A 26,847-nucleotide genomic window follows, 5' to 3' on the forward strand; every position below is an offset into this window, starting at 1 on the left:
GGCTTGTGGTGAGGATGACATGCAATGTGCTCTGCTGATGAGTCAGCATCACTCATCCTGCTTTGTGTATTCTAGCATTTTTAATATGATTCATCCCTCATTTTCTTTTACTGAGTCTTACTTTGTGGTCCTTTGTCCATCTCATTTACTTCTCCAGGTTGGACCATCTAATGGCAAGAATTCGTCTTCCTTCCTGAGGTTTGATCAGTGTGTTAATAGTTAGATCGCCATCTCTTATGGGGCTTTAGGACATGGTGCCTTGAAATAACAGCTTGCAAACAATGGCAACCGTACAAGGAAGGTTGATTTTTCTGGTCACGCAGAGCCGTGCTTGTGTCTTACTGTGCTGTTGCTGCGTGGTTGAAGAACATAAGCCAAAGTGGGAAGAAGAAATAAAAGGCATCACATTACTGCTTTTCACACTTTTCCAAGAGTGCAAAAACATATTGTGCTTTTATGGGACGCCACAAAGGTTTCACAGCAAAAACCACACGTGGCATGCTCCACCACTTGCGAAGAGCTTGTTGAGGGGTCATGGTGCTTGGGTGTTTGTGGCAGCTGGGGACCAGACCTGCTGGATCTCTCTCTGTCTCTGTGCATCCCTGTGCACCTCTGCAGCTTTCCTGGGCTCAATTAATTGACAGGCACTTCCCTGAGATAGCAGAGGGCTGGACATGTAGACAGGGTGGGTGTGCAACAGCTTAAACCTACCTAAGTGAGGGTTGCCATCATGCCCTTCCTTGCCTCTGTTTGTCTTCATGCCCCATCCTCCCACCTGCCCTCATGCTGGTGGTGTTGGGTGGTGAGAAGATGTTGTCCAGCCTCTCTTATCCTTATCTCCATCCAATGTAGAGAAAAACCAGAGGCTGATTCTTATCACTGAAGTCCTGAGTGAATAATTAGCTCATTTAAAGACTTCAGCTTAAGTCAAGTGGGTGTTGAGATATTGAACTCATCTCAGTTTCTATGGGATTTAGGTGCCTGAATCTCAAAGGTGATTTGAGGCTTATATATAGTATCAGGGTTTTGCAGCATTTAATACTAAAAGCCTATTAAAATCTAGATTCCCAGAGTTTAATAATCTGCTTACACGAGTATATTCCTTTCGAGCTGTTCTGAATAGAATGACAGCAACATTTGCCCACTGCAAAACTTGTAAGCACATTAAGTATTACTGTTAGATACTGCCATTTCCAAATTTCTCAAGACAAACTTGTACATTAATCTAAATCACCCGCATAACTCTTGTTCTCTTTATACCAATTCCAAATTAATATATTTTTAGCACCTTGCCAGATTCTCTTCTTCAAGCTAGAAGTCTCAGATTTCCCTGCTGTTGCCAATGTACTGTGGTTTGTTTTAATCATACAAATCATAAACAATGAAAGCACAATTGGAAGCAAGAGAGAAAAATGAGATTCTGTAATTGGAACAAAGGAAATTCCATGCCAGCAATAACCCTTTAGTTCATGAAGGGTTTGGTTATTTCTGGCAGTGCTGCAGAATATCTGATACAATGGAGTCCCCAAAGAGGGAGGCTGTATAACTTTTCAAGCACATAAAACACAGCTTTGTAGCAAATGTAAGCTATAATGAAAGGATAGTAGGCAAATTCAGTGGGTTATTGAGTGGCCATAATTGTTTCCAGAGTATTTCAGAAATGAAGATCATGAATCTTCCTCTGTTAAGCCTGCTGCTTGGTCTCGGGTTTAGCCAATTTTTCCATAATCGATTTGTCCTGAACTTTACTCAACTGAAGTAAGAATGGAGGGAGACTTCAGGCTGTCCTTTTGTGCTACAAACTTCCATTGTTTTGCTATGAATATTATAGTTTTTGCTATTCCTTCTTGAAGTCCCATCTCCCAGAACCAGGTGATTACTTGAGACTTCACGTTTATAACCAACTAACATCTGCAGCACGCTTACCGGCTGTAGCGCATTGCGTAGGGTGGTTGTGAAGAGGCAGCACTTCCCTTTGGCAGGGAACTGATACAGCAGGATCTCAGTGGGCTCTTATGGTAGTGAGACCAGGCTGCAAGGTGTTGATATTTGGAAATCTAGCAGAAAATGGCTCCTTTTTATTTAGGTGAGAACGCTCCCCACTGAGAGTGTTGGATCCTCCTGGTTGCTTTTGAAGAAGTTTGCTTAGAGCTGCTGGTGGTGTAAATTGACTGTGGCATTGCGAGCTCTGCAATGACTGCAAGCAAGCAACTGAGTGCACGTTACAAGCCAGGAAGGCACCCGAGAGCCATACACCCCACCTCTCTCCTGCCGCTTGCACCCCCATATAACAGATGCCTGCATATAGTTGAGGGATGGTGGGACCATGCACCCCATATGGAAGAGGATAGCTGGGGTAGACCTGCACTTGTCTGGCCTGCAACCCACACCCAGCCCATGTCTGGGCTGGGGTAATTGGTGTGATTGACCAGGTATCTCTGGACAGTCTCTCTTTAGAGAGGAAACTATCAGGGAAATAACTTATCATCTCTTCTTGGAGGCGTATGGACTCATCCAGGAGTTACTCCTTGTCTGCAGGGCGGGATGAGTGGGTTGGAAGCAGCTCTTCCAGCCTTTTGGCTCCTGCTGCTCGCACCGCTGATGTGACACTAAGGTTGTCCCACTAAACCAAAAGGTAGCAGGGCCAGAGAGAGTAAAATGTTGGCATCACCACTGCACCCACCTTTACTGACCCATGAAAACCAGCTGGAGGTAAGACTTGGGTTCCTGCCAGGAGCGTGGGGGAGAAACTTTTCTTTCCTGTCTCCCTTTTTCATATCTTTTTGCCTCCTATGTGGTGAGGACTTGGTGTCACCAGCCCACGTGGCCTGTAGTAAGTCGTGTCTTGAAATGCAGAGCAGCTTCAGGGGGCTGCGGGTGCTGGAAATGCTGCTCTCAAACTCGGTTGTGAAGTCCTGTGCAATGAAACCTCTTCTCTTGTATTGTAGTTCTGTCTTGTAGCAGTCTGTGTTGTATTTGTCCCCCATCCACTCCCTCAAACAAGTATGATTCAGTGAACAGAGATAGAGGAAGAGCCTGCAAGGGATACTGTGCTGTTTAAATTGTGGAGCTGCATTTGAATAAATACTTTGCAACTGGAAGGCAGGCATAAATTAATTGTTATTTGAATGACAAACTTACTTTCCTTTTTCTAAAAGGTGTAATTCTTTATGTTTGACTTACAGGATTACTTTCTCTAAATCACACTTCAGGCTTTGCAGTAACTCATCTCTAAGCCTAGCATGGCCAAATAGGATGAACGCACATTTTACATTCATTGGCACATATTTAAATTGCATTTGTCATCTTGTCTTCCTTGCTCTGAAATGAAAGCCTGGGAAGAGCTGCATTTGGACTGGAATGACCAAACGTTCACAGGAGACATTTGTGGATGGTGGGGAGGAAAGGAGGGGAAAATCCCTTAATTTAACTGCATGCTTTGGCATTTATGGCTGGTGGATGAGAAGGAGCAGGAAGGGTCTAGTTGTGCTATCCCAACAGAAGACCTCAGATCATTAGTGTTTTCATCAGGTGGTTGCCTTTAAAGCCATTTTTAGTGAGGGATGCTTACCAGCATATTTTACAATGAGACATTTGTCTCTGGAAAATACCACATCCCCAGCAAGAGCCCATACACAGGGAGCCGAGGCAAGGAGATGCTGCTGACTGACGTTGAGACACGTCAGAGAGGAAAGTATTTTGGGCTTTGCTTATGAAGTGGAAGCCAGACCATGCTCATGTTGCAACACTGATATCCCTTCGGCGCGGGGGCCCCCTGGGACCATGGGGTGGACTTTAACCACTGTGCATATTTGCTGTTCAATGCTGATATCACCATGGCAGAGGTATGTGATGGGTTTTGTGGAGTGGCACAAGTGTCCTGCAGAAGGGGCTGTTTTATTGGTGTATGTTGAAAGCAGCTTGAGATGGCTCTGAGATGTCTACTTTTCTGTACTGTGGCTGGACAGCATGGGAGGAAGGTGATGCTTTGGCTTTGCTTTGCAATGGGACCTGTGAGCCCACCAGCCCTGCAGCAGCTTGGTAGGACGCAGGGGAGCCTGCATGGGGACTGCCCTGGGAGCCCCGCATCCTCCAGCTCGGTGGGAGCTGCAAAGGCATCTCTCTGCCATATTAAGGCCTGGCTGCCTGGCCCAGGCTGTAGGGAGGGGTGCCAGCTGCCTTTTCCAGCTTTTCTGGCATTTCAGGAATGCCCATCCCTCATTGAAGCTACATTTCAAAGTCTTTAACCCTTCAGCTGGCTGCATCCCGCGTGCCTGAATGCGTGCCGCCCCGGCCCTGGTGCGCGGGCAGAGCCGAGGGGGAGCTGGTGACCCCTCGTACTGAGCGCACCAGGAGGTCTCGGCTTAGCAGCGCAGAGGCAGTGTGTCCTGAAGCACCCAAGCCACGCAGGAGCGCGTCCCTGGCTATTTGGATGTAGCGTCTCCCTGTGCATCTGCTTCTTTGCGATTCGTGCTCAAAGATGTGCGGCTTGCAGTGCCCACTGCCTTGCTGCTTCAAATGACTTGTGTAATGATGCAAATGGTTCATTTTGGGCCTAGTACATACTCTTGTACCTGGCCAGGTGGGAAGCACCGGGCGGTGGCACTCTGCTTCTCCAGCATCACTGTTTTAGGGAGAGATCCCTCTGCAAACGCTTTCAGATTTGCTTCCTTCTCTGGTAGACTTGTCACCCTGGGGAGGGTGATCTGAGGTCCTCACCACCCCAGCGGAGCCTTCTGGAGAACAATTTCAGTCTTTGGACACGTAGTTACGGTGTACTATTGCTGTAGTACTATGTTCCTTCCTCCTGTACAACATTGCATAGGCTACAGAAATCCTCTCTGCCAGTTGTTGTGTGGATTTCAGAAGGGGTTTCACCCACTCAGACCTAAGCTATTGAGTTTCTTTGTATAAAACTGTTTAGGGGAGAGATTGTATTAATTTAGGTATGCACCAAATGGGCTTGGTTCTGCTCTTACTAAAACCTGTGGGAGATTTGTCCTGCTAGTTAAATCTCTTAAACCACAGGAGACTTTTCAGCAATGTACTTTGAAGTTCCATCAGTGTTTTAAATTAAATTTACAGTGACACCAAAACCGGTAATTTATTTGGCATCTAAAAAGTCATGCATCTTGTGGATGTTTCTGTTCAGTCGCCAGATGTGTTTGTCAGGTTGGCACGGCGGCATTAAGTGACTGTGTGACAAATAAGCCGCAGGTTTAATGGTTTGCTGCTCCCAATGCCTTATTCCCCTGCAAAAAGTTAAGCCCAAGTGTTTGCAGAGCTGGGCAGGTCTGTGCTTGCGGCAGCGGCTTCTTCCCACGAGATGGTGCTCGGAGCATGCGGTCCCGCCGGCCGTCTGTGCCAGGAAAGCAGACCTTCTCCTGGGCATGGGCTGCTGCAGGCTGGCATCCAGCCTGCCGCTCTCTGGCCCCGCTTCTCCCGTCACTTAGCTTTCCGCCTACAACAAGCCTCTAATTGCACGTGTAAGTGCTTTTCTGAACTGGGAGCTGTTGTGTCTCAGGTATAGCTGTGTTTTGTACTTCCCAGGATAATGCAACTATGAGAAAAAAAAAAAAAGTGTGTGTTTTGCAAAATGTTGAGTCCTAAGCAGATGCACCAGCATGAGGAAGGGTGTCTGGGTGGAGAACAGAGCTGTTGGAGTCGGTACGGTACGCCTGAGCAGCACCGTGCTGCAGCTGAAGCGCTGCATGGTGGGTTGACTCTGCCGGCAGCTGCCCCAGTGCTGAGCAGCTGGTGGGGCTTGGGAGACCCAAGGTGATGTCTCTGCTTTGCAGTGATGCTTCTCCTGTACCTGGACAAGCTGCTTATGTCTGGAAACAGGAATATACATAGGTGTGTGCTCCTCTGTTAGAGGCACAAGCACGTCCTTTTTCCCATCCTTCTTTGTCTGTCATCTCTTTCAGTGAAGCATCTCGCAGGGTTGTCAGCCCTCAGCCGAGCTGTGTATGGGGAGTGCCCAGCGCTGGGGACCCAGCCGGGGATGCAGAGCGCTCCTGTACATATAACTCCTGCTCCAAAAAAGCCTTGGAATGGAAGTCAGCCTCAGTCCTGCATTTTAAATGTTGAGAATATTTCAGGTCAGGGGCAGATTCCTGCTGCACCCGTATAAATCTGGGGTTGCCTTTGCATCCCCACATGTCTGAGTCGGTCTCATTCCTAATTTAGAGTTTAAGGGGACCAACCCCCTGCGCACCCCCGAAGCCCTCAGTGTGCCCATGACAGCTGTTGTGGCTGAATGTCCCCATGCCTCTTGCTTTCTCCCCCAGCAAAGCATCCTCCCTGAGCTGGCCCCACCATCCCTTCCGTCTCCCTCCCCTCTTTTAAAGCCCCGCTGAAGTCCCATTTCCTCCCCAAAGCCTCTCGTGAAAGGGGCCGACTGTCGTCGCCCGAGCTCGCCCGGCAGCGTGGGGATGAAGGATTAGTGGGCAGGGGAGCGGGGAGCTGGCAGACGGGGAGGCAGTCACTGGGGCTGGTGCTGGGAGCTGGGTAAGGACATGATGTGTAGGAGATGAATCGCAGAAAGGAATATTCATCGTGTTTACCCATGGCACCAGAAAAACAGATGTACATTAAAGCAGACTGACGCTTGGCGTTATCTCGGCGATCTTGCTTTCATAGGCTGTGCCGGGGTTTGGCAGCATGCGCTCGGGCTGTCAGCTCTTGGAGACGAGGACTTGTTTTGTGCTTGTAGAGTACCACGGCCCATCATTGGGGCTGTGATGAATACCAACAACCCACAGCTTGGGAAGGCACCGGTGCCACTGCTGTGGCTGTCAGCAGTCAGTGGTGGCAGCTGCTTGCCCTGGTCCTGAAGCCAAGTTTGAGGTTGGCGTGGACACACTTGTCTCGCATCCTGAGCATCACGAGCTGTTACCCAGGTATTGAGTGTAGAAACGTGTTCCTCCAAAGGCAAGCATGCAGCCATCCTCTGTCCCTCTCCTCCTCACTTTTATCGCTCTGATAAACTTTGCCATTCCATAAATTTTGCAGCAGTGAATTTATATTTCTTTCCTAATTGCCGATGAAAAAGCTGAGCGTGGGCTTGACCGCCCTCCTCTGCAGAGCTGCCCTGGCAGCTCGGGGAGGGTCTCTGTGGAGAGCTAGATGTGGAGATCTCTCCACCAGCTCTTAATCTGCTTTACAGGTGCTTTACTGACTTGCACAGTACCTATGTAAATCGAGATTGCATGTGGTGCAGAGCCCAGCACCGTACCAAAGTCAAGGTACGTTCTGTCTAAGCCGTTACTTTGATCCCCAAGGCTGGATCTCATCAAAGACTGAAATCAGGATTGTTTGACAACACCTATTTTCCATTAGCAATGTTGACAGCATTAATTATATTTTGATGCTTTAATTCTTTATTATTGAAATCACACATCAGTGATAGTCATTATTTTGCAAGGGGGTTGATGTTATGCTAATCAGCTTGCAGTTAACTGGGTCATCCCACTCATTTTTTTTGGCTGTGGGCACAACACTACCGCTCTTGTACTGGAGTCTCTGTGGTCTGCCAAGATTTATTTTAAACAAACATGAGCAAGCCAGAATTTTTGAGCCAGCTTTTTTAGGACTCTTGGGTGCAAGTTATGTGAAAATATTTATCCCTGTTGTATACTGTTTAATGTCTTCCTTGGTTACTAATGGACTGGAAAGGACTTCATTGTCCTCAAGTGATACAAGTACATCATCTTGTGCTCTGCAAAGGCAGAGCAGAAATATTTATGGGAATCCTCTGCCTTTTCTTTGTCGTTATTAACTGTTTTGTGTTCTCTTTTTTTGGAAAGGGCTGGTACTCATCTTGGGATTTCTTTTGTTTGTACTGAACTTCAAAGATCTCCTCTATATTAGCCCATCACATCGTGGTCTCCTCTGTTCTCACTTCCACAGGTACAGTCCCCAGATCACAAGGAACGGAGCAAAAGCTCAGCCTGGCAACCATGAGCTGAAGATGAAAGGTCCCGAGCCAGTGATCAGCCAGATTATTGACAAGTTGAAACACATCAACCAGGTTTGTTGCAGGCGTGCCAGCAGGGACGGCTCCAGAGTGGGCGGTTTCCAAATCGGTCTGGCCTCCCCCGCACTTCCTTTGGGCTCAGCCAGACGACCCGGGGCATCTCCATCTTCCGCAGCTGTGTGTGGAGCCTGTGCTGCCTTGGCCCCATGCGGTACCAGGCTCGCAGGGCACCTGCGGCAGGTCCTGATTCATGCACGCTGGTGTGGTGCTCCGTGGGTGCAGCGGCAGCTGCAGGGCACGTGCGTTGCAGCCCTCCAGGGCTCAGCCTGTGCCCGGGAGGATGCGTGGATGCATCCCTGCGGTGCACTTGTGCTGGGCGTCCACCCCCACGTGATGGAGGGCCAAGAAAGATGGAGCTGCTCTGGTGCCCCTGAGCACGTCGAGGTGCTGGCAGGGGTCTATGTGGCATATGCCTGATGTCCCTTCTGGTCAGAGGAGTCCCCTTTGGCATTGCTCATGGCTGGCAGAGAGAGTCACTCGTTTCTTTGCTGTATCTCCCTGGGCATCCACTCCCAGCCACTACTGGGGCAAGTTACCATTGAATGGGGAAATGGCAGAGCTGGATGAGACCCTTTCTGCTGGGGAGGGAGCTTCCTTCCCACGGTCTCAGACCTGGCATCCTTGCCAGGACAAGCAGTATCTTGTCTCTACCCATCGCACCAGGCCAGGTTAGGTCTGTGAAGACGCCCCACTGCTGCCAAGGGATTAGGTGGCACTTGTGCATGGTTAACAAGCTTGCGATTGTTAACCTCCCAGAGCTCTTCTGCAGCATTGCATTGGGCCAGCCAGGCTGGGGTCTGGCTCTGGACCCTGTTCTCCTCTCTGTGTCACTGAGTAACTCGTAGAGGGGATGTTTTTCAGTAGGCTGATAGCTTGGACCTCTGTACTTTTCCAGCGACACACAGTGCTGGGACCTTGCAGGGCAAATAGTCGGGCGGTAATGCTGTCTGTTAATACAGCTGAGCTGCCCAGTCTCTCCCAAGGGAGCCTTTACTGGCGGGGACCTTGTTCAGGGACGCTCTGGCCTGAGGCTTTGGGCAGCGGCGGGTTCCCGGGGTTAAGCCCAGCTTTGCTTCCCAGCCGGGTGGGCTGCGAGGGCCGGTCCGTCTGGAGCTGCTGGCTTAGCGACTTTTCTGCTAACCTCTGCTTTCCTGCTCCCACGACTGCCAGGGACTGTTTTCATAGCAGTTCCCAGTTTAACCCCTGCACCTTCCGATGCAGGCACGCCTCACTAACTGCTGTGTGGGAGCGGGATGCAGCGAGGGATTTGGGGTGCCCGGGAGCACCCTGGCACGCGGGAGCCGATGTGGCTAGTGGCAGCGCAGCCCACTCTGCCTTCCTGCGTGCCTCCCTGCGCCGAGCCATGCCATCTGCCAACAGCCCATAATTATTAAAAGGGGGGTGGGGGGGAAATAGCATAATCAGCTCCCTATTAAATGGGGTAGAGGGCAGGCTTCAACCTGCAGGTGATAATGATATTTTGCCGTTCACAGTGAGAAAGTCGCACCGAACAAAACATGGTTATTAGTGTACTTGAAACTGCTGACATAAAGTGGTTGTGAAATGCTGGCTGCCAGATTGGGTCAAGTTAGGTCTTTGCTGAACAGTTCAGGCTGCTGAGGAGTGGAGATTCGTGGAATGAGAGACCCTGGCTAAACATTGCCGGGCTGAACTCAGCTGTTTGCAGCAGCAGAGTGTCTGTCAGCTGCTGCTCTGGGAAAAATAGGGGTAAGGGGGTGAGTATGGTTGGCTTGGTCATGATCTCTTGCAGTGCTTCACCTCCTTGGCTTGCAATATCAGATTGGAATGTGTTATGGGGGGCAGGTGAGTTGTTTTGGTTTAAATGGTGTAAATGTAAGAGTCTGAAAAATATCGAACCCTCTTGTAAAGTTGTATTTGAGAAAAAGGGGGATTGAGAATAAAATCAGGAGAAAATGGGAAGTGATTTGTGAAAACTAGTGATGAACCTAGCTATTCCTGTGGAGGGTCTTTCATCTATGGTAAGTAGCTTATATACTGGGAAAGTAACTGCAGAGGTCACTTAAATTTGGAATTTGGGGTGTCATAGCTCACCATCACACTTATTTTCTTGGCCTACCGAAGTGTTGCACTCTCCTTCACATCTGGAATGCATCTGGAATGCCAAAGAGTAGGAAATGTGGAAGGAGCAGCTCTGGATGAATTACAGTTGTGTTTTTCAGGTGTTGGCTTCAGATCTGGGAAGCGGTGGGGATCCCGGGCTGGGGAGGGGTGAAAATCTCCTCATCCACCAAGCTCAAGCCAACAGCGGCTTTTAAGGGTTTTCAAACATCCAGAATCTTTTGGAGAAAAGAGCATCTTTTTGAGTGTTTGTAGTGCTCAGAGCTGTGAACTGGATTCTCCACGTGACTACCAGTAAATTGCGAATCTAGTACCATATAATGAATTCCTCCCTGTGTGTTGTGTTGGAGATGCAGCTTGGATTTTGTGGATGTGGGTAGACTCAGGAGCCATGCTAGTTGGTGCAATTTTTGTTAAGGGTTCTACAGCTTTTACTTTTACTTGTAGATTTCTGCTAATGTCTGTAATTTGCTGATGACTTGGCTTCGATTTATTCCAGGCTGCTCATGCTGCTGAAAAATGTGTGTTCTTTCAGCAGTACGTCACATTTTCGAGCTTGCTTGAGCTTGGTGAATGTGTTGTGTATGGAAATCATGCTCGCTCATTAGTTCATGTCTCCTCAAACTGAATCTGGGTAAGTGCACACATATATATGAGAAAGTCTCATCAAACTTTTGCAGTTTGAAATGAGAATGGTGTTTGTGCATTGCAACAAAATCCATGGGGACTGAAAGGGGTGTAGAAAACTTAATCCAGAGAGAAGAGGAAGTAAAAGTTTGCCAGATTGTATTAGTTTGGTTCAAGCACCTTTTATCAAGCTAAAATAAACAAAAAATAAAGCTTACTGCCTGAGTAGTGTGCAGTCTCAAGTCAGTGCTTTCTGGATGAGTCCCCCTCAGCGGTGCCGACTCATCACATCAAGACTCCAGACCATTTTTGTTTCACCCGAACGTGTGATTGTGGGTGGTGCTGTTTTTCATGCATTGGTGGGCGAGATGGTTTATTATTGCCATATTGGAAGTAAGGATTTTTTTTTTCAGTTGTTAGATGTCTACCAAGTTTTGATTTGAGTTATTTTTGCTGTGTGCCCAGAGGCATGAACAGCCCATCCATAAATATTAGCATTGTTATCTCAGCTGGGAGGCCAAGGGTCACCTTCAGGAAAATGAGTTGGAATTGGTTCCTAACTTTTATTTCCCAGAGTGGATGGGGTCTGTTTCTAGCTAGAAGGGTTTTCACTCATCCCACATGTGAAACTATATTGAAGTTGAAAGGTTATTCTGTTTCAGCACGAGGTCTTCCTCAGTTTTTTTGTGACTTGGTAGCATCCCTAGGCAAAAAGTGGTGTGCAAGGTGAGCTATTTCGTCTGGTCACTCAATTTTCCTCCCACCATGGGGACGTTTAGGTGGCTGACAGATGGGGATGAGGTTCAAGTTTTAACAGATACGCATGGAGTTGGGAGCCATGGTGCCCCATGTCCCACGTCCCGGGCGCTGTGCCACGTTGGTGACCTCCTATTGAACCTCCTCCCCAGAAAGACTCTGGAGAGCGGGCCTGAGTGATGCTGGTGTGAGGATGCAGCAGGGATGGAGACTGCGGGTACCGGATGAGCCAATGTGACGCTCTTCGTCCTCCCTCCTGTCCCTCTGGGTCCCCAGCTGACAGTGTGCTCTCTGCAGTGCTTACGGGGCTCTGACACCGTTGAAGCGGATGCTTTACCCCATCCTTACTGCACTTGCCTGTTTAAGCTTGTGCCCAGTTCTGATCCCTTTTTGTCCTTAGGTAAATCCTGGTGTTTATCATAGGACCATCTCTAGGAGGAAGAGCGCAATATTGGAACAAAAGGGGGGAAAAAACCCACCAAAAATGAAGAATAAAATCCATAAAAGGAAACTGAACTGGGGGAGATGTGTCTTTACAAGACTGAAGGGCCTGGAAACATATTGTACATTTCCAGACACTGGAGTTAAGGGCTCATTTAGAATATTTCAGATATACTGGAGTTTGACAGTTCTTTGGTTTCCACATCAAACAATCTGTAATTTATTGCCCCTTATAGGGACTGTGTTTTTATCATATTGCATATTCTCTAGCCAGAAATCTAACTACCATATAAGCTCTTGAAAAAAAAACCCCTTAGGGGATCAGAATCCAGGCAATATGCTTTCACAGACCCTGAGAAACCTGCTTTGATTTATTTCCTTGGAAATAAGGGGAACACACAATTTCTTGGAGTATTACAGCTGTCCCCCCAAGCAGGATCTCGCCGCCTTTCTTCACGTGCTCAGCGTAAAGACCCGGGTCCTGCAGCGAGCCCCATGTGAAAGCGCCTCGTGTTGCTCTTCGTGGGGTTTACAGGAGGATGAGAACAAAATTTAGAAGTTTTACAAGGCAGTAAAACATGGAGCTATAGCTGGAAGGAAAAAAAAAAGAGGAGGCCCAGAGGTGCGAATGACTGAAGACAAAATAGACTTGAAGTTTGCAAAAAAGCATGCCCTGGCGTTTAAATAGCCGCGTTTGAAGCTGGGTTGATCAACCAATATGTCCTATATTTGTTTGTAGGTTTTATGGGCTGTTTCCCTGCGGCCTGGCTGCTGGGAGAGGGCACAGCAGGGGTCACCCAGAAGTTAATTTGGAGAGAGGCCAAAAGGCCACAACTTGATTGAATCAAATGTAAACAAAATAGGCCTGGGAACAGCGCGATGCCCTTGTGCCCGAGTCTCTCTCAGCCCCTTTGCTCAAAATACAGAGTATGGCGGAGCATCGGGGACCGGCGAAGGGGGTTTAACCCCGCCACGGGGGGACGATGCTTGGGGTAGCAAAGGGTCGGATCCAGACCTGGCTTGGGGCACACGGGCAAGCTGGGAACGGGCTGTCCGGACGGTGTGAGGATTGCTCTCCATGCACGGGGCAGCTCGAGGCAGCCGTGGGTGCTCCCGGGGAGACGTGGGGTGCCGGGGGGCTCCAAGCAGGGAAAATCATTGAGTTTATTATGGGAGACCCTGGGGAGCTGAGGAGTTTTTGGGAATACATCTCCCCTTCAGAAAAATCCGTGACTTTGATGGATTTGATGGAATCACATCTCTTTGTGGCCCCCTAGGCTTTGTGAGGTTTATTATTCCCACTGTACGTTAATTCCCTAGCCAGATGAAGCAGCATAATAATTAGAAAAATGCACAAACTGCCAGATTGTTAAATAACGTCATGCACAACACTTATCACTTGAAAATAAAATATTTAAATTGCACCAAAAAAAGTTGCTTTTACTTAATTTTCCACTTTTAAATTTAAGGAGTTAACACCACAATGTCTGAAGTGCTGTATATGTGTAATATAATTTATCAAGTCCTCAAAAGAAATGTTAATAAACACAATAATTACTTGGACACGCCTTTTGTTCAACATTATTAAACAGTTTGTAACAATTAAAATATTAAAACCACACATTGTTGAAAGCAACCAGACATTGCAATTATTTCTTACTAAGGCTATTAAATAAAATGACAGAAGATTTTTATTTTAATGATAAATGCATTTTGGAATGGATCAGCTAATTCTTCTTTTACTACACAAAATAATCTATAGCTCCACCAAGTCTAGGCCTGGTATTTAAAGTCTAACTCCGTCCTCCTTTTGAGCCGTGCCTCGGCTCTCGTTAACACGCCGGGTAAATGCTCTCTGACTCCATATGCAAGTGGCAATTACAGGATCTTGCCAGGCCAGTTAAATCAGGGGAAGTGTGACCCTCTGTAATGAGAACATAATTAAATTTGAACATATCTGACTGTCGGGTTGCTTTTTAAACCCAAACCCCTCCTTCCCATCTTAGTAAGAGCCGGCGTTTGCCCACGCCAGCTATCGCCCATCGGGACCCTATCTGCAAACATCCCGGTTTTATCGGGTTTGTTGTGGGAACACTGTACCCGCAGGTCACCCGACCTGGCTTTTCTTTAACAGCTCGAGATTAATTGGACCTGGTGTGTTTGCGTGTGTGTTTTTAAACAGTCACATAATCTGGGCTGTGTTTGCTGAAGTTTCTCACCTTTTTTCCTGTGGTCTTGCACGACAGAGGAGCGTAAGGGGTGCGCTGTTACGCCCCATGCATTTACTGCTTGTGCAGTTACATTTGCTGTGGAATGTGAGGTATTTCCCATTTTCAGTAAGGAAAGGGCGGTAAATAGGCACTTTTCTGGTACTGCTCAGTGACACCGAAACTTGGAGTTGTGCTGAGGACCTGAGCATCTCCCGTGTGCTGCGTAAACCCGGCTATGACTGCTGTCTCTTACTCACCAGTTGTTTTTATTGAAAGTAGTGCCAAAATGCCTGTCAATATCCAAAGTTCTGATATCAGCCAGTTTTTGGAGAAAATAATTCATTGTAGGATTTTCCTCGGAGCACCCGAGTCCTTTGGGCCATCCCCATGTGTCCCTTTTTTTGGTAAATAATGGCACTGCAGAGCTGTCATTTTTTGAGACAAGATTCACTGTTTCCTTGTCCTTCCTACTTTCATTTGTTCTTCCCCGGCAATGAATTTCAGGAACACACGGGAGAGGACTGGGAAAGGTGCGTTCCCGTGTGAAGCCATGTATCTCCTTTACCAGTATGAAAAAGGAACGTCTCGCCTGTGCTTCCTTTTTGCTAACCCCACTTGCCTTTCTGGGGGTCGCTTTATTCATCCGTGGTGTTTCACCACTTATCTAGTATTGGAACAGATATTTAGCCCAGTTGAGACTAGTGGAGCAGCAAAGCTTTCCCGGGCGGTGAATCCGGCTCCTTGCTTTTCTCAGCAAGCCCGGGAAGCTGCTGGGGCTGAGCTTGGATGGGTGGCTGTTTTGGCTGGTCTCCACACTAGTTTATTGTTTGGCGTTCGTAACCTTTGGGTAACATAAATAGCATTTTATCACTCTACTTCCCTGAAATTCCCTGCTTGCTTTTTCCTTGAGAAAAAGGATTCAACTTTGCCCCTGTGGCTTCAGCTCTGGCGGGGAGACAGGTGACTCAGGTGTGTCCTGCAGGGACCAGCCTCCAAACAATGCTGTGGAAATCAGCTGGAAAAAAAATACCTTTAAAGGGGATTCATTTGCTTTTGTGTCCAAAACATGCAGCTGATGCACAGCAGTGCTTTAGAACAAACACCAGATATCCTGTACCAGCACTGGAGTTTATCCTGTTGTGGAGGAAACAAACCTGGAGGAATCCTTGTGCAGCAAAACATGGTGTAAATGGAGCCGTTGATACCAAATTAACAGTTAATTACAGTTATTCTGGGCCTCGTTAATTTTATTGAGTGTCGCCTTGTGCTGTGACTCAGGCTGGTAATTTAATAGTAGATGTCTGAGGTAGGTGTCCTCCCCGATGGCCCCAGTAGCAAAGCACGCAGCCCTCGCCAGTGTTAGGGGGATGATCGGTAGGTTTCTCATTGGTGTGTTTTTCTCCAAAATTTGACTTAACGTCAAGGTTTTTTAAGCGTCGTCCAGACTGAGAGGGGACTGGGATTCAGGGAGCTAATCTTCATCGTCCAGATCAGGCCTGGAAGGTAACCTATGGTCTTCTTGGCCACAGAACAAATCTGATTGCGTTTGTTCCCCAGAAAAAGCCTCGTTAACAATAACGTTACTTTCTATTCCAGCCTGACGTTGTGTAACTGCTTAGCGACGATGTTCTCGGGGGAAGGGAAGAAAAAGCAGCGTGGCCAGACCCGCTGCGGCAGGGAGGGCCAGCTCCGGCAGGATGGCTGCGCTGCATCCCGGGCTTTGCTTTGGGAGCGTTGTGCCTAGCCGTCGTGTGGCGAGCAGGCGGCGTTTCCGTGAGCCGGGATGCCTGTGAGATTCCTGCTCCATCCCTAGCTGCTCCGTGCGCTGGGAAGGTCGGAGCTGGGGATTTCCCTGGTGTAATTCTGCCACTTCTGCAGTGGGAACAAGACGCATTTATGGCATTTTTTCTCCCAGAGGTGTTAATGTGTATCTGGTCTGTGACACCAGCTGTGGATGGATAGCAGAGGAGTCCTTCCAGCTCCAGCCCACTGTGGATTTGTGTGTAACTTGCATTGAAGGAACTGAAGGGACTCACTGGTTTGGCATCTCTTTGATGGAAAGGGTAGTGTAAGGTGTCTTACTACTGTGCACAGAAGGATGTTAGCTGGCTGAAGCCGTTCCTCTTCTGGTCTCAGCAGCCTCGTTCTTGCAGCAAATGTCACCAGAGCTCTCCTGGTCTGAAGTAGAAGAGGCATCGGACCTACACCCCACCCAGCAATCCTGTTGTGGGAAAGGGTGGTCCCATTTTTAAAGCACTGGCTTGGCTTGGTAAGAAGCCGAGGGACCTCTCCTGATGCTCTATCCCACCTCCATGGAGGCAGCAGCCGGCACAGACCACTGCAGCTTTCATCCAAGCTGTGCTGCTCTCAGAAAGTGCAAGAGGTTTTGTACATTTTAGGTAATGAATAATTTGTAATCTTGCTCCTTTTGTTACACCTGCTGACGAAGCAGATGTTTGTAATTAGGCAGGTCTCTGTGCTGGCAAGCCCTGTCCCCAGTCAGTGAGACTGCTTTGACCTGTCTGCGTTGGGGCAGGTGTAAATAACTCTCATGGCTCAGGAGGACTCTCTCAGTTAATGCTGGTGCTCGTTAAACCTCTTAGCTTGGTTTTGACATGCGACTGACTGCAAAGGCTGGGTTGTATTTTAGTGCTCTTGCTGTTGGAGCATGTGCTGTGAGAGCACATAAAACTCAGAGCAAACAGGAAAGTTTAGGTTGCAGCAGTATTTATTGCCTATGGCCTTGCTCGACTGTATTGTGAGGGAACGATATTTAGAAGAAGAAAATGTGCTTAGCTGGCCTTTCCGAGGACATATGGAAGAAGATGCTGCCTTGTGAAGCATGGGGAGCTGGGAGGCAGCTGGCTGAGGATGGGTGTCTGAGCCACCAAGACGTATCACGATGGGCAGGAAGTTACTTTTTATTTTTGGCAGGACCCCTTGAATGCCTCCCACCTACCAGTGGGGAAGGAGTTTACTGACCTTTTCATGCAGCACATACACTCCTAAATGCTGGGGGTGAGACTCATGTAGGTGCTTTTCAGGGCTTCCTCTGTGAGTGTTGGGTCTCGCTGGGGGAGGGTATAAAGTCACTGGCTTTGAACCTAATTTAAACGCTGAGTTGCTTCAGCTGCTCAGCTGGTGGCTGTGCATTGCGTGGGAGGATCACCCCGGGCAGGGCTCCTCTTGCCTGCAGCTCTGGAGGCCTGAGCCTTGCAGGGTCTGTTTCTGTTGGATGCATTCAGCGTCGGTGATGAGTTGCACCCCAGTGTATCGGCAGTGCCCGTGCTGGAGCATGGATGTTTCCTTATCCTGTTTGTACACCCTTCCTAGGAGGCAGGTGCCAAGATTGACACCTGGAAAAGCTGTGTCTGTGAAGTTAAATTTTCTCCTCTTTGGGCTTTAGCAAGCAGCAGCCATGCTCTGAATGCAGAGGAGAGCTGTGACCTTGCCCAGGAGCCTGCTCAGCCATCAGCCATTAATTAGGGACCACAGAGGCTGGAGAGACCCCGTTCCTGGGATTACTTCTGGTCTGGTTTGTCTCAGTCGAATGCCTGTTTAATGTGAAGTGCATAAATACTTGTGGCAGCAGGGCCTGGGGCTCTGGGTTCCCCGCTCCAGCTGGGTGCCTTCCCCAGTATCACCAGCCCTGTCCTGCCTGCGGACCCCACTCCCGTCTCCCTGCCCTCCTCTCCACGCAGGACGGAGTGGTGGCTGTCGGGTGGCAGAGGTGGCCACGGGATGCTGGAGGCCACTGATCCCCAGCTCCCAAGGAGCACGTCCAGGGCTCAGCTAGGCACAACCTGCCCCGGTGCGGTGGCCAGCGGGTCCCCAGGGAGGGCAGACCGGCTGCGCGCTCCTCCCTAGCTAACAGGTTTGGGGGGTGTTTGCTGTGGAGTCCTCCTCCTCCTGCCTGATTTAAGTCTCTGCTGAAATCAATGGCTCGGTAATTAGCCCCGCACTGGGGTTGTCTTGTCTGATGGGAGGTAGCTAGCTTATGAGGCAGTTGTTCAGTCCCCTGTGACAGCTCTGTGGAGCTGGGGACATTCAGCAGAGCTGCTTGCAGTTGGTTTTTGGGCTTCCCATGCCTTGGGGTGAAGCGAATGCAAAGGTAAAGCTAGAAGGAGCAGCCCCCAGGAGGGCAGGGTGCAGCTTGGGGAGAAGGGCTGGTGTTCTGGCAGAAACCTCTGTACAAGACAACATTGTGCACAAAAATACATGATTTGAGAAGTACCTCTCCACTGGGAGCTTTTAGGGAAAAAGGGAAGTGGCTGGGACAGAGATTTGCCTCTCATTTGTGTGGCAGAAGGAGAAGAGGGGAAAAAAATCCTTCCGGCGCAGCTCTCAGCTTGCTGTTTCCTACCTGGTGCCAAGGACGAGATGTTTGTCTCGCAGGCAGCCCCGGCAGACGTCGCTGACAGCCGGAGAGCAGCCACGTCTGCCAGAGCCTGAGCCAAGAGGAAATCTCCCAGCCGTTCCGACGCGGGCTGGGCTGAGCTGGGCGGCGAGGAGGCTGCAGGGACCCGCTCGCTGCTGCACGCCCTGCCTTGGGCACGCTGGTCCCCTCTACAGAAACGTCGAGCTTTTTTAGCAGATGGCTCAAGGTGGTGTGATACCTACATATCCTCCTAGATGCTCTTGCATCTAAGGCACCTTCTTTCCAGGCCATCCCTGCTCAGATGCCTGAAGAACGTGATGGCGATGAGGTGGTTGATTGCTCCACCTCTACCCATGTTGTCTTCTTGTTCCTTGTGCTCCTACTTTGCTTGTTGTCTCATGTTTTATCTTCTGGTGACGTGCACTTTGGGCCTTCCTGAGCGGTGTTTGGATAGCAGAGCGGGGTTCTGCTCCAACATAACTAAACAAAATATGGAAAATATGGATAATAGCAGTGATGGGTCCTGGCCCATGTAGGCTCCCACACCCCTCCTTCACTCAGTTGCCAACCCCCCGAGGGGTGGCTGCTTGACAGGTGGAGAAAATGGTCCAGGTTCTCCTGTCTAGTGACGCAGAGAGGGTGGAAAGGAGAGGGGAGGGCAGCTGGGGCTGCTGGTAGGAGACTGAGAAACTTTGTGGGGAGAAGGAGCAGGGATACGATGCCAGTGAAGAAACAGGGTGGGAAAGGGTCGAGGCAGACAGCCCTTGCAGGTAGCAAGGAAGGGAGCATCTTTGCAATGCCTTTTCCACCCTCGACAGGCGTGGGTGGTTATGCGCCTGGTGGGGACAGCTCGTGGTGACTTTCTTTCCTTGTTTAATTCTTACAGGCAGTCTGAAAGCCCAAGTGGTCTTGAAATACCAGCTCCTTCCCTGAGGCAGGTTTAAAAGTGCACCCATGGGAGTAACGTGGCATTCTGCTCCCCTTTATCAAGGTACACGTTTCCTGGTTTGTGCACCAGACATCCTCAGGAGATGCTCTGGCATGAGTAGCACCAGATCTGGAGCAGTTATGGGCCCTGTCACAGAGACTGGGACTGAGGAAATGCTGCAGGTCAGCCCAGGCAAAGCAAAGAAGAGCTGCAAAGGGGGTGTTTGCAGTAAATAGCTGCATTCCTAAGTGGTAGCTCGTAGAAGTCTGTCTGATCCTGGCAGGAAAAGGTCCAGGCAGACACCAGCAAGGTGCTGAAGGCAGCATCTACTGCCTGCTCCAACCGTGTGTTCAATGATTGGTTTAATGATTGGGTTTTTGGAGTCTGAGGGATGTCTGTGTTTGATGGAGGTGGATGGCGGTGTGTAGGAAGGGATGCTGAAGGACCGGTGATAGTGTGGTCTCAGAAATGCAAAGGAGAAGAAGGAGCTGTAGCAGCTCACAAAGAGAAAAGCATTTCTTTGGCGTCGTCATTGATGTGGGGCTCAGGGGACAAGCCAGAAGCAGACGGGGACTGCCCAGGTCCCCAGCAGGCTGGGCCGGACCCTGCGGCCCCGTTCGGCACCCACACCGTCCTGTTCCTTCCTACAGCCGCACAAAAACAAGCCATAAATAGCTGCAGTGTGGAAGGGGAAGGAACTGGATAATAAGGTGAATGAACTGATCGTAAAGCCTGAGTAATCTCTTTTTCGCATGTGCCCTGTGATGAATGAGCATTTGTTCGGGTGGGGGAAGTGACACCTCCCCTGCCTGGGGAGAGCAGGCAGGAGCTGGTCCCTCTGCCTGCCGCGGTGCCAGTTAGGGCTTAACCTCCGCGTCCGCGGGAGCATCCCGTCCTGGGCATCAGCCTGCCGTCACCAAACCAGAGCAATTCATAATGGCTTGGCAGCCCCTTCTGCTGCCGAAAGAGATTTACTGTCCAGTGCGGACTCATTTTAATTACTGCCAGCACTTAGGGGTCTTTATCTGTCTTCCTTTACCCATAGGGATGTTGTCAGTTTTGATAGCTAATCTGGAATTAAGCTGATGATCCATAAAGTAGGGCCACACTTTGGCCAATAATTCACTGCTGTCACCAGCTTCTTTGTGCTATCAGGAGAGTGACCAGGAAAACTGATTTACTGGCAGCTGAGAGCATCTCCTCTGGAGCCCGTGCAGGCAGTAAAAGGGGTCCTGCTGTGCCGGTAGACCCTGGGTGATGCATGGTAGGGATTTTTCCTGTTCCAGGAGATGGTATTTTGAGTGCTAGAAGTAAAGACTAAAACATTTTTATGACTGAAGAGCCACAATATAAACTCGGAGCTGTGGTTCACCCCTTTTGGCACCTCTTGCCCCAGGCTGGTGCGGAGCCCCAAGAGCAGTGCATGGGGAGGGCGTCCTGGGGCCGTCCCTTGCCCACCCTGCCCAGAGCAGGCAGGAGGTGCTGCCTGGGGCTTGGCTGGCCGACTACGGCTTCAGCAGTACAAAACCTGCGACGTCTCGAAGCAGGCAGCATGGGGAAGTGCAGAATTTGCTTTTTGAGCAGCTGATAAAACAGCTGAACGTGCCCAACTTGTTGTTTTTCCAAGTACTGAAAATGACTTTTCCAGCTCCAAAACCTGCTTCCACTTTATTAACATTTGATTAGCGATCGCTCCTTGTTGTGCTGACCTTGAAATAAGAGTACAATTAGGAACAGGTTTCTTCTCTGCCACGTCTGTGCTGCCAAGGTGCATCCAACTGGAAGGGCCATAAGGAAACAACAATTTGGGTGTCCTCCTGCCAAAATGGGCTCTTCTGTCCGCGGGCTAATGTTGTAGTCGGAAGGGCAGTGATGCCCAACTGTGTGCACGGGCACATGTGTTCGCTCTTGCAAGACAGAAGTTTGGATCCTGGTATTTACAGATATTTTAAAAGTTTTAAATATCCTTATTTTTAAATGGCATTTGGTGCTCGGTGCCAGGGAACATTGAGTTTTTCTGTAATATGCATTGCATTTTGTTTCCACCCAAGAGAGAGAAAGCTCTCTAGAGCTTGGAAAGAGGCAAGTGAAAATGATGCTGTTGATGTTGCCTTGAGTTTCTGCTTGCGCACGTCCTGTGCCACCAACGCACCCGTCCACAGAAAGGATAAACTGAACGGAGCTGGGAAATAGGAAAGTGGAGTGGAGGGCACCAGCGAATCTCATGATGAGGGTTGGTTAAATAATAAAGAAAGTATTTGCTAATAAAAGATAATTTTTTCCATGCTATTTCCAGGGCTAATAAGCAGAGGAAGTGGAGAGAATCGATTCTCCTGTTGCATGCTTGTGTATGATCAGGCCACAAAATTCAAAACACATGAGTTTTCAAAAAGTCCACAACTTCAGCCTTTTAAAATGGGTTCCTTTCCCTGATTCTTGCTTGTGATCAGATAATGACCTCCGTAAGCAAAACAACCCCAGCTGTATTTCATAATGGGAATATACTTCTGTACATTGTAATGAGCTGTTAACAGGGAACAGTATCGTGTGAAAATCTGCACGTTTCCCATGATGCTGCCCTGATTTAAAAGCCACCCATAAATTATTCAGTATTACAGATTTCAAGGTCAGGATTGGCCATGAGATCTAGTTTTTCTCCCCCAAAAACAATGTTTTCAGCAGGCTGGCATATAAAATAGAAAAACCTGACCTGTTGGGAATCTCGGGATTTGTGTGGGAAGTACAGCGGCATCTGTGTTGGGTACCCGAAAGTGTGTGGCTGGAGCGGGCGGCTTGTGCAATGCAAGGGGAAATAACACCTGTGCTCCTCCAAAACTCTGTCTTACCGAAGGAAGGCATCCCAAGTTTTGCAGACGGTCCTGAGTTGGTAGGTTTGGTTGAGTTTTGAAAGGTTTCTAGCAGAGCTAGGGGCTGGTTTTTGCTGCTGGGTCCAGTTCCCAGGGTCCCCTTCGTGATGCCAAGCAGCACCTGGACACACGGCTGGGGATCCAGAGGAGTTTCTGCACTAAGGCACTTTTTCTGCTGGATGTGAATACTTGATTATTAAGCATATATTACAATTCTGAATATTATTTTAGCTGCAAGTTCAGTCTCCATCCTCTCCAGCTTTTTAGGTTTGATCGTATTCCAGAGGCTTACTAAAAACATGCAAAGAATTTCAGCAAAACTCTATGGAACACTTTTATTAAATTCTTTCAGTCATGCAAGCTAAATTAGATGACAGCTCTGTCCACCAAAAGATTACAAATATCAATCAGACTTCTCCCTAAACTCATGAAGGAATTAAATGTTTTTCTAAAAGTCTTCTATTCCCCTTAATAATCTGTTTGGCTGTTCTCTTTACTTTACATATTTTTGAAGTATGTTGAAAGGGATGATTTCTGCCCTAAAGGAGCACAGTGCTTGTAGCTCACTGCCGATATTTCATCTGAATTTGTGGGCATAATTTTGGGTATTGCTCAAATTGATATTTGCAGTACTGCGGGCGTAGTTTCCAAAAGGAGAAAACAGCTATTAAACTACAGTCCAAGGAACACAATGCTGATTTCTTTTCAGAGACAGGAGATTAATGATAAAAAGTATATTGCAGCTCTCACTGTTTATGTTAAAATTGGAAAAACAAGACCAGGTGGCTCAGTGGGCTGGTGGGATGGTGAGCTCTGAGTAAAGTGGTTGTAAAGAATGAGGAGTTATAAAGATTTCAACATACGGTGGCCCGTCCAAATCCAGCTGAGTCATTACCCCACGTTGCTGCATCTGTTTTTGTCTGGTCACTGTATGGTTATGAATAATTGTGTAAATCATGCTGGGATGCCCTGGGGAGCTTTCCTTGCAGAAAGGCTCGGCGCACCGTTCCCGTCTGGCTTGTTTTTTAAGCTCTAGGGAGACCACAGGACAAGCCAAGCAACAAAAATGTCTATGGAGACCAGCCAGGGCTGCCCGGTGTCCCTCGTGCCGGTGATCCGGCAGCTGACCCGGCAGCGGAGGTACCGCAGCACTGCCCACCCTACCCGTCTGGAGGGTCGTGGTGTAAAAGGGATGAGATTGGAAATAAAACTGATGCACGTCTGAGCCAGTGGAGCTTGTAGTCAGGAGCAAAGGCTGTGGCCCACGTGTTTCTTGCCATGGTGGTTGTGCAGATGGGAGATGAACGCCCTGCAGACACCTTGGAGACACGTGCATGCGCACAGGCTCCCACAATTAGTGTTCTTGTTTACATTGGGTACATTACAGTGTATTTTTGTCATTATGGTTTAGCACAGAAGAGTAGATACGACTGTAAACTCTTACAGCTGGATGAATTGTGATTAAGTTAAAGCTATCTCACTGTTACATACTACTTTAGCGATCGCTGGACTATGTATTTTCCTGCCTCTTACCATAGGCTTTAAACCACAGGACATGAATAAACTGTAATGTTAGGGTACAGTCAGCTCCGCTTGCTATTTAGGGATGGAGAATCTATGTTCAGTCCACCAAATATAATTTCATAAAGCGTGCAGACCATCGGGGAGGTTGTGTAATGGTCGATGAGTGGGACTGTGGCCACTGCTCTGGCCAAAGCCGAGGCATCTGACGGCGTTCCCAGGTCTGCGTGCACCACCAGAGCAGGGTGGGATTTCCACCCTGCACCAGGTCTCCTGCTAACGGGGCCAGTAGGTTTTGTGTTGCGGGTTTCATTTCTCCCAGAGCCAGCTGCAAAATTTGACTCATTGAACCTCTTGGTTATTCTCAGCAGCTGGGGAGTGCGTGGCCGAGGATGGAGCTTTTGTCCTGGGAAAGGAAGGAGCAGCATGGCGCGGGGATGTCGCGTTCACTTGATCCAAAGTCGGGGCCTGCGTGACATTTCTCAGAAAGTTCCCATTTTACTGTGACTACAAAGGAGAAGAAATTAAGCTGCTAATTTATGATGTGCCAAGAAAAAAGTAATGTTTGAAAACACACAATTGAAAAATCCTGATTTTTTTTCCCCACCCCCCGCTGAGCTTATTAAATCTGAAAATATCCCAAAGCTTAATTCTCTCTGCCAGAAAGTTCCTCTGCTGTTTTGGGTAAGTAATGAAAGTTGTGCTGCTGAGCCGCGCGGTGGGGTCCCGGCTGGCTTGCTCCATGCCTTGGATGCAGAGGAGCGAGCATCCTGCTGCTGAGCGGTTGCAGTCCCCTTCCATCGTGATGGGCTTGGTTTTTTAGCAACGGTGCACTGGGGCAATGGGTTCGAACTGGTGCGTGTTGTAATTAGCTGCTGTGCGTGGGAGACCCTCATTCCACCTCGAGGTGATATACTCTGTGCTGAGAACTGCTGTTAGCTGTGGGGTTTGTTTGGAGGAGAGAAATACAAGTGATGGTGTAAAGGCTTGAGCAGTTGGCATGTTGGGTTCCCGTGCGGGGTCTTGCCCATGCTACCCCCAGCGCTGCATTTGTCTTTTGTGTGCTTGTTTGTTGTTGTTTTGTGGTTACATGGTATTCTGGGAAAGGCCTGTAAACATCTAAGTAAAATAAAGTTCCTGAAGAGTGAACTTAACTCATCTGAGCCAAAGGCCGTTGAAGGCCACGGAGAAGCATCCCCCGAGTTTGAGGAAGACAAGCTGCGTTTTGGTTCCTACCGCGGATGTGGAGCCCGGCAGGGCTGTCACGCCGGGTGGACTTTTGCACGTGCCAAGGAGAGGTTTGCCGCATTGTTTGATGCAGGCAGGGAACCCGAAGGGGTCTCGTGTCGAGCCATTTGTTTTTCATTACATTATGCTTCTCTAATATAACACTAAGGTATGTGGCCATTGCTGCGGACAGAGCGAGCCAGATGCCGAAAGCATTCCTCTGAGGCTGTATAAACTTCAGCAGCTAAATATTTTAGAAACTGTTTTCTAAGGCTAGCTTAATAGTTTAAAAATATAACCTAGATTCTAGATATTAAAAAATGCCTTGAAAGGCACACATATTGCTGCAATAGATGGAACTAACTAAACCCCTGAAGTATGCAGAAAGCTCCCATTTTGCAATTTCTTCTCCGTTTCTTATCCTTTTCATTATTTTTTTTTCTAGTGCTGAGATTAAATTCAAGAAGGCTTTTAACAGCAGAGTGGTAGTGATAGAAATTTTCAGCATATATTAACTGGCTGACTCACACTTTTTCAAAGTGGATCTGGGTTTATGATGAAATAGCTGGCTGCTTTCAGCAATAGCAAAATCAGAAAAGTCAGCGGGAAGAGGAAGCCGATAGTTTAAAATGTGTTTAATTCCTCTGTGCGCTGCGAAGGGGCAGCACGGGGAGCTCCCACCCGTGTTTGGAAAGCAGCCCTGACCCCGAGCCCAGTGGAGGTACTTGAATTGCTGTCTCAGGGATGTGCAACCTGTCACCACTAGTTAGGACTTGGCTTTAAAACATCTTTTAAAAGATCCTTTTGTTGTGTTGCTTGGCTATCCTCAAAACTTCAACTACCCTCCTCTGCAATTCAAGAGTGAGGAATGAGATTTTTAGGTTATTTTTGTGTGGTGCCATAAGGCCCCGAGAGATCTGTCATTTCCTTTCATGCGTGTTACTTCTCAGATGGAAGATAGTGGGAATCCACTGAACAGCGTTTCCTCTTGTTGCTGGTTTTTGCCCCATCCAGCCTAACTCTGGACACGTGTTTTGTAGCTGACTCCTGGGCTTGGGTGGCACTGGGGTCTCGCAAGGCTGGTAGACGTGCTCCAGCTCACGCGATGCTCGCCAGGGAGAAGCCGAAGGGCAGAGTTACTCAGTGTGGTTTTTCCTCCTCCTTTTGTTTCTTCCATTGAGGTTTTGTGTGCAGCTTTGTCCATGAATGAACCTGAGCTTGTCAGTGCTTTGGCATGAGGAGTGCGATGGGGTCCTGTCCCACCGTCCTGGCTCCACTGAGCCCTGTCCCCCTCTTGTCACCCGATCCCCCTGCGAGCATGGGATGAAGAGGTAGGAGGGAAGCTGTTGAATGACTGTGGCACCTTGTGTCTTTCAGCTGCTCAAAGGGATGGCTTTGCCCCGCCGAAAAGCTCCAGGCAAAACCCCGGAGGAAGAGGAGGAGAGTGGAGACTGCGATGATGAAGATGACTGCGGCGGGGGCTCCGGGGATGGAGAGCTGCGAGTGAGGAACCAGCTCCGGTTCTTAGCAGGTGATGGGGATGGTGGTCCCGCAGCGGCTGCCCCGGTGGGGGTTGTGGGTCTCGGTGATGGTGCGGGGAGCTGCTCTCTGGGGACTGCTCAGGTCCACTTGCTGCAGGCACCACCGATGCTCTCCACAGCCACGGCCCAGAGGCTGTTGATGGCCAGCATCATGCTGGCTGGCCTCGGTGCCAGCAGGGACAGCAGCTGGAGAAGTAATGCTGCTGCTTGTCC

General features: G+C 48.9%; 1 protein-coding gene across 1 annotated transcript in view; it reads left to right on the forward strand.

Moving 5' to 3' along the window:
• The window catches only part of GPC3 (glypican 3), a 153,992-nt gene that overhangs the window by 99,428 nt on the left and 27,717 nt on the right, over positions 1 to 26,847 (forward strand). Inside the window, exons 6-7 of the mRNA XM_072876917.1 lie at positions 7,912 to 8,032; positions 26,471 to 26,624. Coding sequence (XP_072733018.1) covers positions 7,912 to 8,032; positions 26,471 to 26,624 — 275 coding nt within the window. The remainder of the gene's footprint in view (positions 1 to 7,911; positions 8,033 to 26,470; positions 26,625 to 26,847) is intronic.

Source organism: Ciconia boyciana, chromosome 12, assembly GCF_034638445.1.
Source record: "Ciconia boyciana chromosome 12, ASM3463844v1, whole genome shotgun sequence".
In the NCBI taxonomy this organism is placed as follows: Eukaryota; Metazoa; Chordata; class Aves; order Ciconiiformes; family Ciconiidae; genus Ciconia; species Ciconia boyciana.